Source organism: Cetorhinus maximus, chromosome 18 (assembly GCF_964194155.1).
Source record: "Cetorhinus maximus chromosome 18, sCetMax3.hap1.1, whole genome shotgun sequence".
Classification (NCBI taxonomy): Eukaryota; Metazoa; Chordata; class Chondrichthyes; order Lamniformes; family Cetorhinidae; genus Cetorhinus; species Cetorhinus maximus.
This window is the reverse complement of record NC_135896.1, coordinates 14,714,052-14,731,069: the sequence shown is the minus strand read 5'-3', so window position 1 is coordinate 14,731,069 and position 17,018 is coordinate 14,714,052. Positions and strand designations below refer to the sequence as shown.

Here is a 17,018-nt window from a genome sequence, read left to right as displayed (position 1 = left end):
TTGCTATAGGGCCATAGAAACAACATGGGAGGGGGAAGGATTAAGCTGGGTTACTGGGTACAGGTTGGTGTTTGTCAAGGGCGTGGTGACGGTGGGTGCGGAATCATAATAAGACTCGAATAATGACAAATGCAAGAAGGTTGAAACTATTACAAGACTAGAGACAGTCCTGGCTGCGGTAATGAGATTTTGTTTCTTTTTTAAAAAAACGTGAAAAAAAATCCTCTTTTTTTTAAAATAGCGTTTCCTAAAACGAGTGTCGAAATAACAGAGCAAGTGTGAGGGACTAACTGGACAGCTGTTTCAGAGAGTCGGCACAGGCACGATGAGCCGAATGCCCCCCTTCTCTATTGATATGAATAATTTATGATTCTATTCTGCTTTTGTAGTCTTTTAGAACTTAATACGTTAATTTAGGGAGCAGATTGTTGGTAATCTGATTGAATATTAACAATTTGGCTGGAGGAACAAGGAGGGGCTAGGTGGCCTCACTCACCAGTGAAGTGCTGCAACTATGTCAAGAAATAAAAGTCATACAGAAGAATAGTTGAACTGGGAGAAAGAGTAAGACATTTCTAGACAAGAATTATTTATTAATGGTACTGTATTCAGTTTCCTGGTTGAGAAGGTAGGTAGTTGATGTATTTATAATAACCTACTTTTGGTAGTTGGCAATTGACAGCCTAAAGGATTATGGAAAACTCAAATAATGAATATTATGTGCTGAGCCTTACAACTCACTTCCCCAGTAATAATTGTACTTAATAGTGGGATATGCTGAACTACCAATTATTAAAGCTGTGAAAGCTTCTTGTTGGTAAACTTTATTTGCTTCTGCATTTTTTTCATATTAGCAAGGGCAGCTGGGATCAGTTAAATCCCCATGAACCAGAATCAAAGCTAGTATGTTTGTGGCTGGGCCAGTGCCACGCACTATATCATGCATTTATCAGTTTCCTTTTATTTATTGACTTGAGGGATGTTAGTGTAGCACAAAGGAATATTGTCCAGTATCATCAACACAGAAGAATTCCAAGATAGTTAAAGGGCAAAACTCTGTCTGTTCTGTCCTAACAATATGCCTCAGTCTTAAACTCAGAGCAAGGTGACCTGCTGCATCTATGAACCATGCTGCCATTTTTCTGCCAGCCTTCATTAGCCCAAATGAGCGACACAGTCCCAGGCTCATAGGGAACTGGATTGAGTGTGTGAGAATCAATTTTATGTAGAACTGTTATAGCCAGCAGACAGGAGAGACTTTTATCTTATCAGTCCAGTCTGTGATTTAGATCCATGGCTGAAAGTTGAATTTTACTGGATAATGCACTTCCCAACTCATGCTACTATTTTTCAGCGTTTCTGCTGTATGCAAACAGAACTGCAGGTGCTAGGAATTATGGTTTTATTAAAATCTGAGCACAGTACTCCGTGGTGTTTGGGAGACATAATCAGGGCAGGTTTTCCTCTTTAGCACAACAGCTTGGGGGGTGGAAGTGCTTAATGAAAATTTTGGCACAAGTTGCACATGATTTATTGCCCATCAGCTGTTACATGTATTAGGTAGACTCTATCTTGTCAACTTTCCCTACTGTGGTGTACACCACCAAGCTCCATTTTTAATGCAGCAGAAATCATGGAGTATATTAAAATGTGTTCTTCAGTTCTGCTTTTCTCAAATTCTGTATTTTCTTCTTTGCAGAAGAGCTTGAACACTGAAATTAAAGCGATGAACTGCTGACATTGGTTTGGGAGTGACTGGTGCCCTTGTGTTTTTTTTGGTATTGTTCAGCCTGGAGCACAGATGTTCTTAAGCTGCCACTGCAGATTAACAGAAAACTCAACAAAGAAATGTGAGAACCTCAATATTTAACTCTAATCCAAGACCCAGAATTGCATTATACATGTTGTGCTCGTTTACAATGGCCTGATGGACCGCTGCATTTTGACTTTTCTGCTGTCCTTTTGTCTTTGGGTGCTGGCCTGGGAACTGAGGTGGAAGAACCTTGGAGAGAAACAGATTAAAGAATGGCTCAATACTAATGATCTTCTCAAATATAAGATTTTGTTTGCTGGTAAGTCTCAAAGCCACCTTAAGTCAGATTCTTTCATTTTCACAGGGCACATGTATGAGCCTGAGTAGAACAATTTTGAGAGTGAGTCAATGCACAAATTGAGCAGGCACAGTATAATCAAAACTAGCTTTTAGTGCTTTTATCTAAATGTCCAGGAAACAATTATCAGACTAATACTGTATATCTACCAATAATGGTTCACAATATAAGAATTAAGTGAACTGTGTCATTTCTCCCTTTACAACAGGGATCCTTCAGGTCTACTTGGTTATTTGTGTTGATGTCTTTTGGTTACTCTTTTAAAAAGATGTGGACTTTTAAATTTGAATGGTCTAATTATAGAGAATTTTTGTTTTTGCTCTTTGAAAAACAGTTGTGACTGTTTACAAATGTACTATACATTGAAGCAAAATGTGCAAAACTTTTAGCACTTTCAGTTTAACAACAGAGTTCCAGACCTAACTGTAGGGAAAGTGCATGAGGGAAGGATTCACCTTGAGGAAATGGATGGAGTTAGAACCATAGGAACAGGAATAGATCATTCGGGTCTCATGCCTATTCTGCCATTTTTGTATCTAAACTCCAGTGAATTTTTTCCGTATCCCTTTAATACCATTATCTAACAAAAATCTACCAATCAAGTTTTGAAATTTTCAATTAACCGAGTCTCAGCAGTCTTTTGGGTAAGAGTTCCAGATTTCTTTTGCCATATTGCATGAAGCAGTGCTTCATGATATCGCCCCTGAAGGCAATGTCACAAACTTTATTTTAAGGTTCTCTTTATCTATCGTATCAAATCCTTTCAACATCTAAATTAATCTGCTATAGCCAAGGGAATAAAAACCGAAATAATGTAGCCTGTCCTCATAATTTAACCCTTTATGGTTCCAGAGGGACAGTGCTGCACTTCTTCCAGGATCACTACATCCTTCCTGATGTGTGGTGCCCAGAATTAAATGCAGTACTCCAGATGCACCTTAACCAGAGTTTTCTGCAACTGTAGCATAATTTCCAACCCATGGTATTCTTGTCAGAGTTCTAGTACAAGGGAAGGCATTCATCTGATCTGAAATGGCACTGATGCCCATGTGGCAACATTTGAATAGAGAATACAATTAGTATAGAGGGGAAGGTGGAAAGTCTAGGCTTGAGGTTAGGGACAGAGGTCAGGGTTAATAAGGCTGTTGTAATAATTGGAAAATATTACTAGAGGGAAAATGGGAAAGAGGCTTTGAGGTAGTGGTAGAAAATAACACTGTTATAGAAAGAGGATAAAATATCTAAAAGAAAAATAAACAAAAGACCAAGAAAAAGAATAAGGATCAATGTTCCAAAATTTCAAGTCAAGAAGGGTAGAGGAGTTATCCCTGGTGTCGTAGCCAATCAACATCATAAAAGATTATTTGGTCACTATCACATTGTTGTTTGTGGGAGTTTGCTGTGTGCAAATTGGCTGCTGATTTTCCGACATTACGACCACTTCAAAAGTACTTCATTAGCTGTAAAGCACTTTGAGAAATTTGGTGGTTGTGAAAAGTGTATATAAATGCAAGTCTTTCTTCCTTTCTTCAGGGGTCACTGGATAGAAGCCAGGACTGGGACCCCAAGTGACTCCATGAGGTGCTTTAAAACATTTCACTTGAAAGCCAAGTGACGTTTTATTTTCTAAGTTCTTTTAACATGATGACGAAGGAGCAGTGTACGTTTTCTTTTAGGATGTGTACATTACTACAATGGCAGCTTTCCAAGGTTCCTAATGCTGCAACTAAGGGCAGGGCAGGTGGCCAGGTTTTCTCATGCAACCAGCAGTGTCAGTTTTAGCTGACTAGCAGAGGAATGCCCAATAGCAATTGGTGGAAATGCCTCAAAATCATTTTTTTTTTTGCCTTTTGCAGGGATGCATGTGACTTCTGCTTGCCTATATTTTGAAAATTAGTACAATGAGGGAGAGAATTTACATTTAACTCTTCCATGATGAGGTTCATTATTAGTGTTCTTAACGATTACTTTTTAAAACAAAATTAACAAATAGTTGTAATGTTATATTTACATCTCCCTGTAGAATAAATGGAGAACCGAAAATGATAGCGATCTTTCTGTTCTGTCTCTCGCTGTCCTATAGGTAATCTGAGAAACAGGGTCAGACTGCAAGTGGGCGGAAATGTGCAGCTGCAGCCTGCTCATAGCTACCCACAAAGAGATAACTGAAGTGCTCTATATGCGAAGTTACATTTTTGTTGCAAATGTTTCCATGTTTTTATTTGGCACATTGTTACAGAATTATATTATTAGTGATTCTTTAACCAGTGTTTAATTGAGCACCATTTTTCTCACAAGGGCGATTTCTTGGTCTGAGGTGTGGACTGCTGTTGTGTGTCTTTCACATCCTCATTCGGCCGTTTCTTTTGTTCTCAAAGCATTTGTCCGCAAGAGGCTAGTGACAGTTTTTCTAATGCTGTTACTTAGTTCTGCACTCAACGTTAATATAATGTCTGGGGCTCTGGACTGCACTTTTATAAGAACTGCACTTAGTTGTCTCAGTAATAATTTACAGAACAAATTAAAAATTAGTCTGGAAGGAGCTGTAAACCAGCTGTGATATTGCATCAGTATTAATGACCTTTCCCAAAGTTATACTGAAAATCCCATGAAACCCAGCCTAGATAGCCTAGTAATGGTCTGACTTGATGACTCCATTTTATTGCTATGAATGCCCACTGTGAGCTGTTCCCTGATACCCCACACACACTTAATAATAATTGATCATTGCTCTTGATATAAAACAAGCATGCCATGACAGCTTGTATTAGTATTTTGTATTTAAAATAGAAAGGCATACCAAGGTATTTCATAAGAGACATAATAAAAACTGGATGGCAAGCCAGGGAAAGAGAAATAGGGAGGGATGAACAAAACATCATGTTTGAACCCCTTGGACTTGAGGGAGTGAAGAGCAGACCAAAGGAAACAACCAACATCAAAGAAGGTATAGCTTTTAATGGGAACTAAGGCATCAAATGAGCAGGTGAGGCTTGGCAATTGAACAGCTTCAGAAATATAGTGGTGAATGAAGGGCCAGAGACTAGGCAGTTGGCAGCTTAATATTTCAATAATTTAAATTTTTGGTTTACATCAATTGCCCAGGGACAACCTTAACAGCCAGTATCTAAAGTTTAATGATTTTAATTACAGCATCTATTTCAATTTAAAAATTGAAGCTGATTTTTTTTAAAATTAGGCTACTGTTGACCTATTTTATCAGAAGCAAACTCTCACTAAGAGCTTTCTGCCTATTCAGGCTAGATCTTATCTATGTGGTACTCAAATGGGGAATAAAAGCTGTTTAACATGCTAACAGTTAGTATATTCTTTTTATTCCCCACCTCTCATTGATTCTCTGTCCTGAAGTAGTTGTTTATTACTGCACATTTTCTGTATTTGTTGTCTTTGGATTCTATTTAGTACCAGCCGTGGCTCAGTTGAGTCAGAGGTTGTGGGTTGAAGCTCCATTCCAGGACTTGAGCACAAAAATCAAGGCTTTGTTAATTACAGTGATGGTGCTTGACATTCTTATTCATAGTATTTACCAACCATATATTTAATAGACTTTAAAATGGAAGTCTGTTTATAACAGCAAACTGAGGCAGCCAAGTAGCTTGAAGCTAGTGTTTCCCCCAACAAACAAAATAGACCTGATTCCTCCTATGTACTGAAAATGGCCAGTCTGATGAGTACTGGGAAGAGCTTTGCAGATTGTTTTAATAATTTCAAACCACTATGTAAAAGTAAGATTTAAAATATGTTTTTGTTTAAAATATGATATTGGTGATTCTAACTAGAATATTAGGGTAAAGTTTCCTGTTTGCATGCTGAGTGGAAACTCTACCCCATTGAATTTAAAAATATGCAGCACCTTTAATACTTCAGTTTAACAAGGTGGGCACTCTAGTGCAGTATTGAGAGAGTACTACATTACTGCATTGTCAGAGGTACTGTGTTTCAGATATTAATCAAAGGCAGTCTGCCCTCCCGGGTGGACTTAAAATGCCCCTTGGCAGTATTTTGAAGAAGAGCAGGGGCGATATCCCATGTGTCCTGGCCGATACTATCCCTCGATCAACATCATAAAAACAGATTATCTGATAATTATCGCTTTGCTGTTTGTGAGAGCTTGATGCACACAAATTGGCTGCCATGTTTCCATCATTGTATATTGACTATACTTCATATGTACTCTGTAAACTGTAAAACATTTTGAGATGTCCTGTGCTCATTCTTTTTGAATGAGGAACTTCTAGTCATGGAGATGGCCAAGCAAGACCAGGTCTTTTCTCTTTTCTCTTTGTTAGCCTTCCCAGTAAAGTTCCCCAGGATGCTTAAGCACCTCAAAAGACCAGATCAATGCAGGTACTTGCAGATGCTTTATTGAAGCTGGTGACGTCCCTCATGACTGAGATTATGAATGTTTAGTTGGGCTGCGTGGCCCAAGCAGCTCAAACAAAATCAGAGGTGAATTAAAATCTTAATTTAAAACAGAATTTGTAAGCCATTTAGCTGACTGATAGCATAGTACCGGTAATCCGGAGACCCTAGATTTATGATCCGAAAGTATGAGTTCAAATCCCACTACTGCAGCAGCTTGGGAATTTAAATTCAATTAATTAAATAAACATGGAATAAAAAAAAAACTAATTTCAGCTTTATGACCATGAAACTACTGGATTGTCGTTAAAAACACATCTGGTTCATTAATGTCCTTCAGAGAAGAAAATCTGCCGTCCAAAGTTGTTTGTGACTCCAGACCCACAGCAATGTCACTGGCTCTTAACCGCCCTCTGAAATGGCCTAGCATGCGACTCGGTTGTATCAAACTGCTGCAGAAAAGTTTATTAAGAGTAAAACCAGACACACCACCTGACATCGACCTCAACACCTGATGCAATAAAAGCATACCTGGCCCACACAATCCTGCAAAGTGCTCCTCACTAACATGCCCCAGAGAGCAGTGGAGGCAGGCTCATTGAATATTTTTAAGGCTGAGTTTGATAGATTATTAATTGACAAGGGAGTCAAAAGGGTATAGGGAGCAGACAGGAAAGTGAAGTTGACCCGGCAATCAGGTCAGCCGTGATCTTATCGAATGGCAGAGCAGACTTGAGGGGTTGAATTACCTCCTCCTCATTCATATGCTCATATGTAGTACAGCAACAAAACTGGCATCAGTCTGACAAAATGGAAAATTGCCCAGGTATGTGCTGTCCAAAAAAAGCAGGAGAAATCTATTCCAGCCAATTACCACCCCATTAGTCTGCTCCAGTCATCAGCAAAATGATGGGTGGTGTCATCAATTAGTGCTATGAAGTTGCACTTATTCATCAATAACCTGCTCACCGATGCTCAGATTGGGCTCCGCCAGGGCTACTCAACTCTTGACCTCATTGCAGCCTTGGCTCAAATTCAGACAGAAGAGCTGACTCGAGGTGAGCCTAATTGCCCTCGACATCAAAGCAGTATTTGACGGACTATGGCATCAAAGAGCCCAAGCAAAACTGGAATCAATGGGAATCGGGGAAAACTTTCTTCTGGTGGAAATCCTATCTAGCACAAAGGGATATGCTTATGGTTGGAGGCTAATCATCTCAGTCCCTGAACATCACTCCAGGAATTCCTCAGGGAAGTGTCCTAAGCCCAACCATCTTCAGCTGCTTCATCAGTGACCTTGTCCCCAGCTTACAGTCAGAAGTGGGGAGGTTTGCTTATGATTGCAAAGACTTAGTTCCATTCACAACTCCTCAGATAATGCAGCAGTCCGTCTTTGCACGCAGAAAGACCTGGACAACATTCAGACTTGGACTGATAAGTGGCAAGTAACATTCATGATAGGCAATGAGTACCTGCATAAGAGAACCTAACCACCATCTCTTGATCAGTGGATTCACTATAGCTGAATTTCTTGCTATCAATGCCCTGGGCTCACCACTGACCAGAAACTTAACTGGACCAGCCACATAGTATTGTGGCTGTGAGAGCAGGTCAAAGGCTGCTATTCTGCGGAGTTCATCTCATTCATCATTTGATTCCACAAATCCCTCCCATCTACAAAGTGCAAGTCAGGAATGTGATAGAATACTCCACACTTGCCTGGATGAGTGCAGCTCCATGCATCTACAAAATACGTCGCAGCAACTCAGCAAGGCTCCTTTTGACAACATCTCCCAAATCCACGATCTCTACTGCCTAGAAGTAAGGTGCAGCAGGCAAATGGGAATACCAAAGCCTGCCAATTTCCTTCCACGTTACACACCATCCTGACTTGGAATTGTATTGTCACTCCTTAAGTGTCGCTGGGTCAAAATCCTGGAACTCCCTAACAGCCCTGTGGGTGTGTCAACTCACACGGATTGCAGGGGTTCAAGAAGTCGACTCACCATCCACTCCTCAAGGGCAATCTGTGTTGGACAGTAAATGCTGGTCTTGTCAATGACGCCCACATCCTGTGAATTAACAGCAAAAGTATGATTTCTTCACTAATGGGATATACATCAGATAAATACTTGGTGAGGTACTGATTATATTTCAAGTCCCAAGGTCTTGATGTGTTCTTCAGAGAATATTGTTAAAATGGGGTAAACCAATTCATATAATATTTCTTCTAAGGTTGGTTTCAAAGCAGCTGCAGCCAATGCAATTTCTTTCCGTTCATTGTTATATAATGTGGGTGTAGTATTTTATGCTTCATGCGCCTGCTTCAAATGATAGAGAAATCCCTATGATGTGCCCTACATATATAATTCACAATTTGATTAGTGCTTCACAAGTGCCATTATTTTATTCAGTGCCCTTCAGATTGTGCAATCTATTGAATCATGTAGAGGACCTCAGTGATAGTTTCTCAAAGACGTTAACAAATAGCCTCTTTATTGTTATTGCGGAGGAGATGATAAAATAATTGTCTGGAGTCTCTTCCAAATGCATTAACATCTGGGACTGTTCTACTGGCAGTAAGCGAAGGCTGTTCTCCCAGTGAAAATATTCAAAATGCAGCATGTTTACTTTGAATAGCAGTAAACTACAATTGATTTAAAAGAAAATCTCATTAAGGATGTTTATTGTAGTATTTGAACAGTAAAGTGATTAATTTGTAATCTACCCATGTCTTTGTTTATCTTTAATATATTAATATATTATATACTAATATATTAGATCTCACATGCAGCTACTTATAACTCAAATGATATGGCAATTTATAGTGGAACTAACATTACACGGTGTTATTCAGTTATAGAGGTCTGACTGTTTTAAGCTAAACTGCGCTTTAAGGCCATAAAGTCTAATTTCTGTAAATGAGCACATTCCTTGTCAGTTTGAGGTTAATTTCTGCTCTTGAGAGAATTTTTCAGATTGGTCAGGGGCTGTAATTTTTGGGTTGTGGGTCACTAACTACTTGTATTTGCATAATACCCAAAGGCACTTTTGTGTAGGATAGAACAGGTTGAATGCTAATAGGTCCATTAGTGATACTGACGAAAGGCATAACAAAACAATAGGCTTGAAGGAGTCTTTTAAAGATGGTGGAATAAAGAGATAACATGTATTGTATAGTACTTTTCACATCCTCATGCTATCCAAAAGGACCTGGGCCAGTAAACCACTTTTGAAGTGCAGTCACACTTGTAATTCTTCACTGTCCTCTCCCCTCCCCTGTCTCCTCTGTAGATGATTTTCTTCTTTGCAGTACAATTCCAGCAGTCACCTTCATCAAAGTGGCTATTATTCATCTGTGATGATGGCTGCCAGAATCCTATTTGTGTTGACATTGCAATAAGCCTTAATCCTGTTTGCAACAAGCAATTTTCAGTTGAATGCACTGTGTAACGGTCAAGAATGGGAGACCTGGCTAATTGATCTGGAGACTATTGGGGCAGCTGTGACTATTGGGGATGTCCTCACTATTTCAAACTTCTGGCATGTTCAGACATTATTTAATTTTAACTGCTTACTTCACAATGAAAATATCATCCTACAACTGGATAGACCCTGCCTGTGTAGGAAAATGGTAGTCTGTGGATGAGTGTGTTATGTAGGTGGGATCTGGAAAAGATCAGATGATTTTTCCTGGCCGTAAGACGTAGGAGCAGAAGTCTGCTCTGCCATTCAGTGAGATCGTGGCTGATCTGATAATCCTCAACTCCACTTTCCTGCCTTTTCCCCATAACCCTTGATTCCCTTACTGATTAACAATCTGTCTATATCAGTCTTGAATATACCTAACGACCTAGCCTCTACAGTCCGCTGTGGTAAAGAATTCCACAGATTGACTACCCTCAGAGAAGAAATTCCTCCTCATCTCTGTCTTAAATGGGGGATCCCTTACTCTGAGATTCTGGTCCTAGACTCTCCCAGAAGGGGAAATAACCTCTCAACAGCTACCCTGTCAAGCCCCCTAAAAATCTTATGTTTCAATAAGGTCACCTCTCATTCTTCTAAACTCCAATGAGTACAAGCCCAACCTACTCAACCTCTCCTCATAAGAAAATCCCTCATCCCCGGGATCAACCCAGTGAACCTTCTCTGGACTGTCTCCAATGCCAGTACATCGTTCCTTAGGTAAGGGGACCAAAACTGTTAACAGTATTCTAGGTGTGGTCTAACTAGTGCTTTGTATAAGTTTTAGCAAGACTTCCCTACTTTGATCCTCCATTCCCTTTGAAATAAAGGCGAACATTCCATTTGCTTCCCCTACTACCTGCTGAACTTGAAGCTTTTTGGGATTCATGCACGAGGACCCCCAAATCCCTTTGTGCTGCAGCTTTCTTCAATCTTTCTCCATTTAAATAATATTCAGCCCCTCCTATTCTTCCTGCCAAAGTGCATAACCTCACACTTTCCCACATTATATTCCACCTGCCATGTTTTTGCCCACTCACTTAACCTGTCTATATCCCTCTGTAGCCGCTTTGTGTCATCCTCACCACTTGCCTTCCCACCTATTTTTGTGTCATCCGCAAACTTGGCGATAGTAGATTCATTTCCCTCATCCAAGTCATTAGTATATATTCTAAATAATTGTGGCCCCAACACTGATCCCTGTGGCACTCCACTGGATACAGGTTGCCATTCTGAAAATGCGCCCCCCTCCCCCACCCCCGTATCCCAACTCCCTGTCTTCTATTAGTTAGCCAGTCCTCTATCCATGCTACCCCCAACATCATGGGCTCTTATCTTACTAAGTAGCCTTATGTGTGGTACTTTATCGAACACCTTTTGGAAGTCCAAATATATTATATCTACTGGTTCCCCTTTATCTATTCTGCTTGTTACCTCCTCAAAGAATTCTAATAAATTTGTCAGGCATGATTTCCCCTTCATGAAGGCATGCTGACTCTGCTTGATTCTATGATGCATTTCTAAATGCTCTGCTATTACATCCTTTATAATAGACTCTAACATTTTCCCAATGACAGATGTTAAGGTTACCGTTTTTGTCTCCCTCCCTTTTTGAATAAAGGTGTTACATTGGAAGTTTTCCAATTCTCTGGGACTTTTCCAAAATCTAAGGATTCTTGGAAGATTACTACCAGTGCATCCACTATCTCTGCAGCTAATTCCTTTGATATCTTAGGATGCAACCCATTAGGTCCAGCTGACTTATCGGCCTTTAGCCCCATTAGTTTCCCTAGTACTTTTTCTCTAGTGATAGTTATTGTATTTATTTCCTTCCCCCATTTGCCCTGTGATTATTTAGTATTTTTGGTATGCTGTTAGTGTCTTCTACCGTGAGGACTGATGCAAAGTATTTATTCAACTCCTCTGCCATTTCCTGGTTCCCCATTATTATTGCCCCAGCCTCATTCTCTAAGGGGCCTACATTGACTTTGGCCTTTCTTCCTTTTTATATATTTAAAGAAGCTCTTACTATCTGTTTTTATATTACTTGCTAGTTTACCCTCAACATTTATTTTCTCCCTCTTTATTATTTTTTTGGTCCTCATCTGTTAGTTTTTAAAGCTTTCCCAATCCTCTGGATTACCACTAATATTTGCCACATTGTATGTTTTGTCTTTCACTTTGATAGTATCCTTAACTTCCTTGGTTAACCATGGTTGGTTTATCCCCTTCTTACAATCCTCCTTCCTCACTGTGATATATCTTTGTTGTGAGTCATGAACTATTTTCTTAAACGTCTGCCATTGTTCATCAACAGTCTTTTCTGCTAAACTGCTTTCCCAGTCCACTCCAGCCAACTCTGCCCTCATTCCATTGTAATTACCCTTATTTAAGTTTAACACAGTTGTTTCTGACCCAAGTTTCTCACTCTCAAACTGAATGCTAAATTCCATCATGTTATGGTCACTGTTTCCTAGGGGATCTTTTACTCTGAGATCATTTATTAAACCTGGCTCATTAAACATTACCAGATCCAAAATAGTCTGATCCATGATTGGATCCACAACATATTGTTCTAGGAAACTGTCCTGAATACACTCTATGAATTCTTGCACGTGGCTACCTCTGCTAATTTGATTTTCCCAATCTACATTGAGATTAAAATCACCCATGATTAATATACTGCCATTTTTACATGCCCTCATTATTTCCTGGTTTATTCTCTGTCTGACAGCATAGCTACTGTTAGGGGGCCTATAGATTACTCCCACTAGCATCTTCCTCCGATCCAAGATCATTTCTTGCTCTCATACTTATTCTATCTCATACTAACAAAGCTACCCAACCTCCTCTTCCTTCCTGCCTGTCCTTTCGAAAAGTCTCATTTCCTGAATATTTAGTTCCCAGCTTTGATCTCCTTGTAATCATGCCTCCGTAATTGCTATATGATCTCTCTTAATCTCATTAATCTCTCTTTGTGCCATTAATTCATTTATTTTATTCTGAATACTACGGGCATTTAAGTAAAAAGCCACTAGTTTTGCCTTTTGACTTGTTTGACTTTAAAGAAATGGTGAAAACTGCTTCTCTGTTGATTTTTTTTTCCCGTCAGGTGGATAACTGGCAATAGCTAAAGGTACAGAGGTTGTACAATGAGAGAATGAAAGACATTAGACTGAAGTTTAGTAATCTTTATAAGAACGTAATAAATAGAAGCAGGAGTAGGCTAATAAGGTCTCAAGCTTCCTCTGCCATTCAGTTAGATCATGGCTGAACTTGCATCAACTCCACTTTCCCACCTTATCTCCACATCCCTTGATTATTTTAGTGCCCAAAAATCTATGGATCTCAGTCTTGAATATGCTCATTGACTGAGATCCAGAGCTCTCCAGGTAGAGAATTCCAAAGATTCACAACCCTCTGAATGATACAAATGGCCTCACCTCAGCCCTAAGTGGCAGATCCCTTATTTTGAAACTATGACCCCCTAGTCTTAGACTCTCCAGTCAAGCAAAACAGCCCCTCAGCACCTACCTTCTCAAGCCCTCTAAGAATGGTAAGGCCACTTCTTCAAGAGAACATTCTTCTAACCCCCAGGGAATATAAGCCTATTTTACTCAGTCTGTTCTCCATAGGACATCCCTCATTTCCCAGGAATAAACCTAGTGAACATTTGTTACATCCTCTCCAAGGTAAGTAAAACCTTCCATAGATAAGAAGACCAAAACTGTAGACATTGCTCCAGTCTGGTCTCACCAAAGCCTTATATAATTGCCACAAGCCTTCCTTACTTGTACTCCAATGCCCATTCTATAAAGGCTAACCAGTACTTTTCCATTCTTCCTACCATACTAGTTAATTTTACACTTCCCCCACATCTGCCACCTTCTTGCTCAATCACTTAACTGGTCTTTGTGACCTCCTCGTTTATTTTTTCACCTAGCTTTGTATCATCAGCAAACTTGGATATATTATATTTGATCCCCTCATCTAAGACATTGATACAGGTTATAAATAGCTGATGTCAAACTTTGATCCTTGTGTCACTCCACTAGTGAGTGACACCATGCCATCCTGAAAAAGACCTGTTAATTCATAAATAAAAAAAAAAGAAAAGCTGGAAAGACGCAACAGGCCAGGCAGCATCTGTGGAGAGAAACAGGGTTAATGTTTCAGATTGATAAATTTTCATCAGAACTGAAGAAAAATAGAAATATCATTGGATCTCCTGCCACCACACAGGAACAGGAAGTCAGCGCCGCTGACGACATCATTTTGTGCCTGGAACAGAAAGTCAGCACCCACTCTGCACATAGGCACATGGTGCCGTGGATGTCACCCGTTGAATGCTCACCTTGCACGCTGCCCACTTGCCACTTCCTTTGCCGCTTGGCTTATCACTCCACTTGTCACTTCTTACCGTCCTGCTCCCAACCCTTGGCCTCTTCATTCGCCATCCCCCTTGCTGCCTGTAGACAGTGAGGGGAGCAGGGCAGCGAGCAGGAGGGAGGCAGTGAGGGGTCAAGAGCGGGATGGTCAGTGAGGCAGCAGGCAGGGTGGTGAGCAAATTGCAATTGCGATCCCAGAATTTTTAACCGGTGTTTTGGGGTTCAATTTTTAATGAAAACTGAAGTCCTTAACCGTGGTGGAAAAAAAAACAGATTTTATTGATGCTGCACTTGTTTGAATATCTTTTCATTGCGCAGCATTATGGATGGTCCGATTCTTTGATGCAGACAGTTACCCGTGACGTCAGTGACATCATAGGCACTGCAATTGAATGTCCGGTGAATGCGCTTCTGCAGTTGTGGTGGCAGCAAACGCAGCCTTGAAATATGAGTTATTAAGCCAGTGGAAGGGGCAGGAAGAACAAAGTCGAAGGTCTATCATATTTTTCCTGATATTATTGTGGGATACTTTAAAGCAGACTTATGTTTGTGTGTATGTATATGTTTGTGTGTGTGTGAATAATTTAAGTAAATTGTAGACTGTTAGACTGCAAGGTTTGCATCATCAAAGGGGTTAAGTGTAAAAAAACAGGTATTTGAAATGCTAATAAATGAGCTAAGTAAAATGGAATTTGCATTTTTAGATAAGCGGAGAGGTGGTTGGATTTTCAAATGGACATGGTAAGATGTTTACAACTGGCAAGATAATGATTATTACATTTATTTTTTCCAGAAGTGCTGGGGCTTGCCTTATGAGGAGAGATTGAGCAGTTTAGGCCTATACTTGCTAGAGTTTAGAAGGATGAAAGGAGATCTAATTGAGGTGTATAAGATGCTAAAGGAGATAGACAAAGTAGACATGGAGCGGATGTTTCCCCTTCTGGGGCATTCTAGAATGAGACACCATAGTTTTAGGCTAAGGGGTGGTAGATTTAAATAGAGATGAGGAGGAATTACTTTTCTCAAAGGGTCGTGAACCTGTGGAATTCACTACCTCAGAGTGCCGTGGATGCCAGGACGCTGAATAAATTTGAGGAGGAGATAGACAGATTTTTAATTAGTAACGGGTTGAAAGGTTATGGGGAGAAGGCGGGAAATTGGAACTGAGGCCGAAATGAGATCAGCCATGATCGTATTGAGTGGCAGGGCAGGCTCGAGGGGCTGAATTGCCTTCTCCTGCTCCTAGTTCTTATGTTCTTATAATGACAACATAAAAGATTTTTATATTCTGGAAAGAGTAACTTCCAGAGACAGGTGGAAACAATGGGATTTATAGATCAAAAAGGAAGAAATATATTCGAAGAAGGATGGAAAGCTGTCTGGCAGTGGCTGAGAGAGATCTTGAAAAGTGCACTGTGTGAAACAGACTTGTGAGGAAAAAGTTTCTAGCCGCCCTGGAGAAACTTGCTGTTCCAGTAACCAAGCTGGTGTTAAAAGCCTTTGGCGTTTCATTGTTGAGCGGGAGGGAGAAAGAATTTGTGAAATACCTCCCTTAGAGCAACAGTGGGTGCTTGTTGTAATCTTGTTGGATGTTTTAAAGATTCATAAACTGTTTTGGACTGTTGCCTGAAAGGGGTGTGTAGTTGGGAGTCTAGTTAAGTAGAAATTTTGGGAACTGTTATAAGGCTAAATAACTGTGTAACTAATCTTGTGTGTTTAACGTTTTCTTTTCTTTTGTCGATAAATGTTTTAATTTAATCTTTAAAATTTCCAAAGGTGGTAGTGGATTCATTACTTCTGACTTCAGTGCACAAACCTTCTCATAATAAATACAAATTGTAAAATCGTTGCGATAGCATGGCCAAGTTTCCCTTTGGGATTTGGTCAGCCTGGCAAATGCCACCTGCCATATCATAACATAGGGTGGAGGCCAGAAAAGATTAATAACAAAAGATTTCATGATGCAACAGGCAGAGAGTGGTGATGGATATAATAAAGGTTGAGTCCAAATGAGGTGTGAATTGTTACATAAAACCATCTGAGTGCAACATGGAGGAATAAAGCTGGAACACTGTAGCAGGCCATGGACAGAAAGGTCAGCATGAGAGCAAGGTGGAGAATTAAAATGACAAGCAACCAGAAGCTTGGGGTTGTGTTTGCAGACTCTGCAAAGTGGTCACCTGGTCTGTGTTTTTAACAGCTGCTTGTGTCCTCTCTTCCTCTTGAGTAGCGGGGTTATGTTTTCTGCCTTCCAATCCATGGGACCATTCTAGAGTCTCAGTAATTCTGGAAGATCAAAACCAATGCACCCACTATCTCTAGCCACCACTTTCACAAGTGTGAGGGAAGGCAGACAAGACAATGGAATATACAATAAATGGTAGGATACTGAGAAGCTTAGAGGAGCAGAGGAACCATTTGAATACACGTACACCGGTCCCTGAAGGTAGCAGAATAGTCAGTAAGATGGTTAAGAAGGCATACAAGACACTTCCCTTTATTAGCCGAGGCATAGAATATGAGAGCAAGGAAGCCACGCTGGAACTATATAACATTTTAACATAGAAACAGGAGTAGTCCATTTGGCCTGTTGAGCTTGCTGCACCATTCAATTAGATCATGGCTGATCATCTACCCCAGTGACACTTTTTCCTGCAGTATCTCCATATCC

The 17,018-nt window shown here is 40.1% G+C and overlaps 1 protein-coding gene across 2 annotated transcripts in view; it reads left to right on the top strand.

Annotated features, from left to right (window-relative positions):
• Positions 1 to 5: 5 nt before the first annotated feature.
• arel1 (apoptosis resistant E3 ubiquitin protein ligase 1) overlaps positions 6 to 17,018 on the top strand; it is a 73,812-nt gene continuing 56,799 nt past the window's right edge. Inside the window, exons 1-2 of one of the 2 annotated variants that reach the window (XM_078562127.1) lie at positions 6 to 178; positions 1,700 to 1,850. In XM_078562127.1, coding sequence (XP_078418253.1) covers positions 1,802 to 1,850 — 49 coding nt within the window. In that variant the 5' untranslated portion in view covers positions 6 to 178; positions 1,700 to 1,801. Of the gene's footprint in view, positions 179 to 1,699; positions 2,073 to 17,018 lie in introns of both variants that reach the window. The other variant, XM_078562125.1, reaches the window with a different exon arrangement.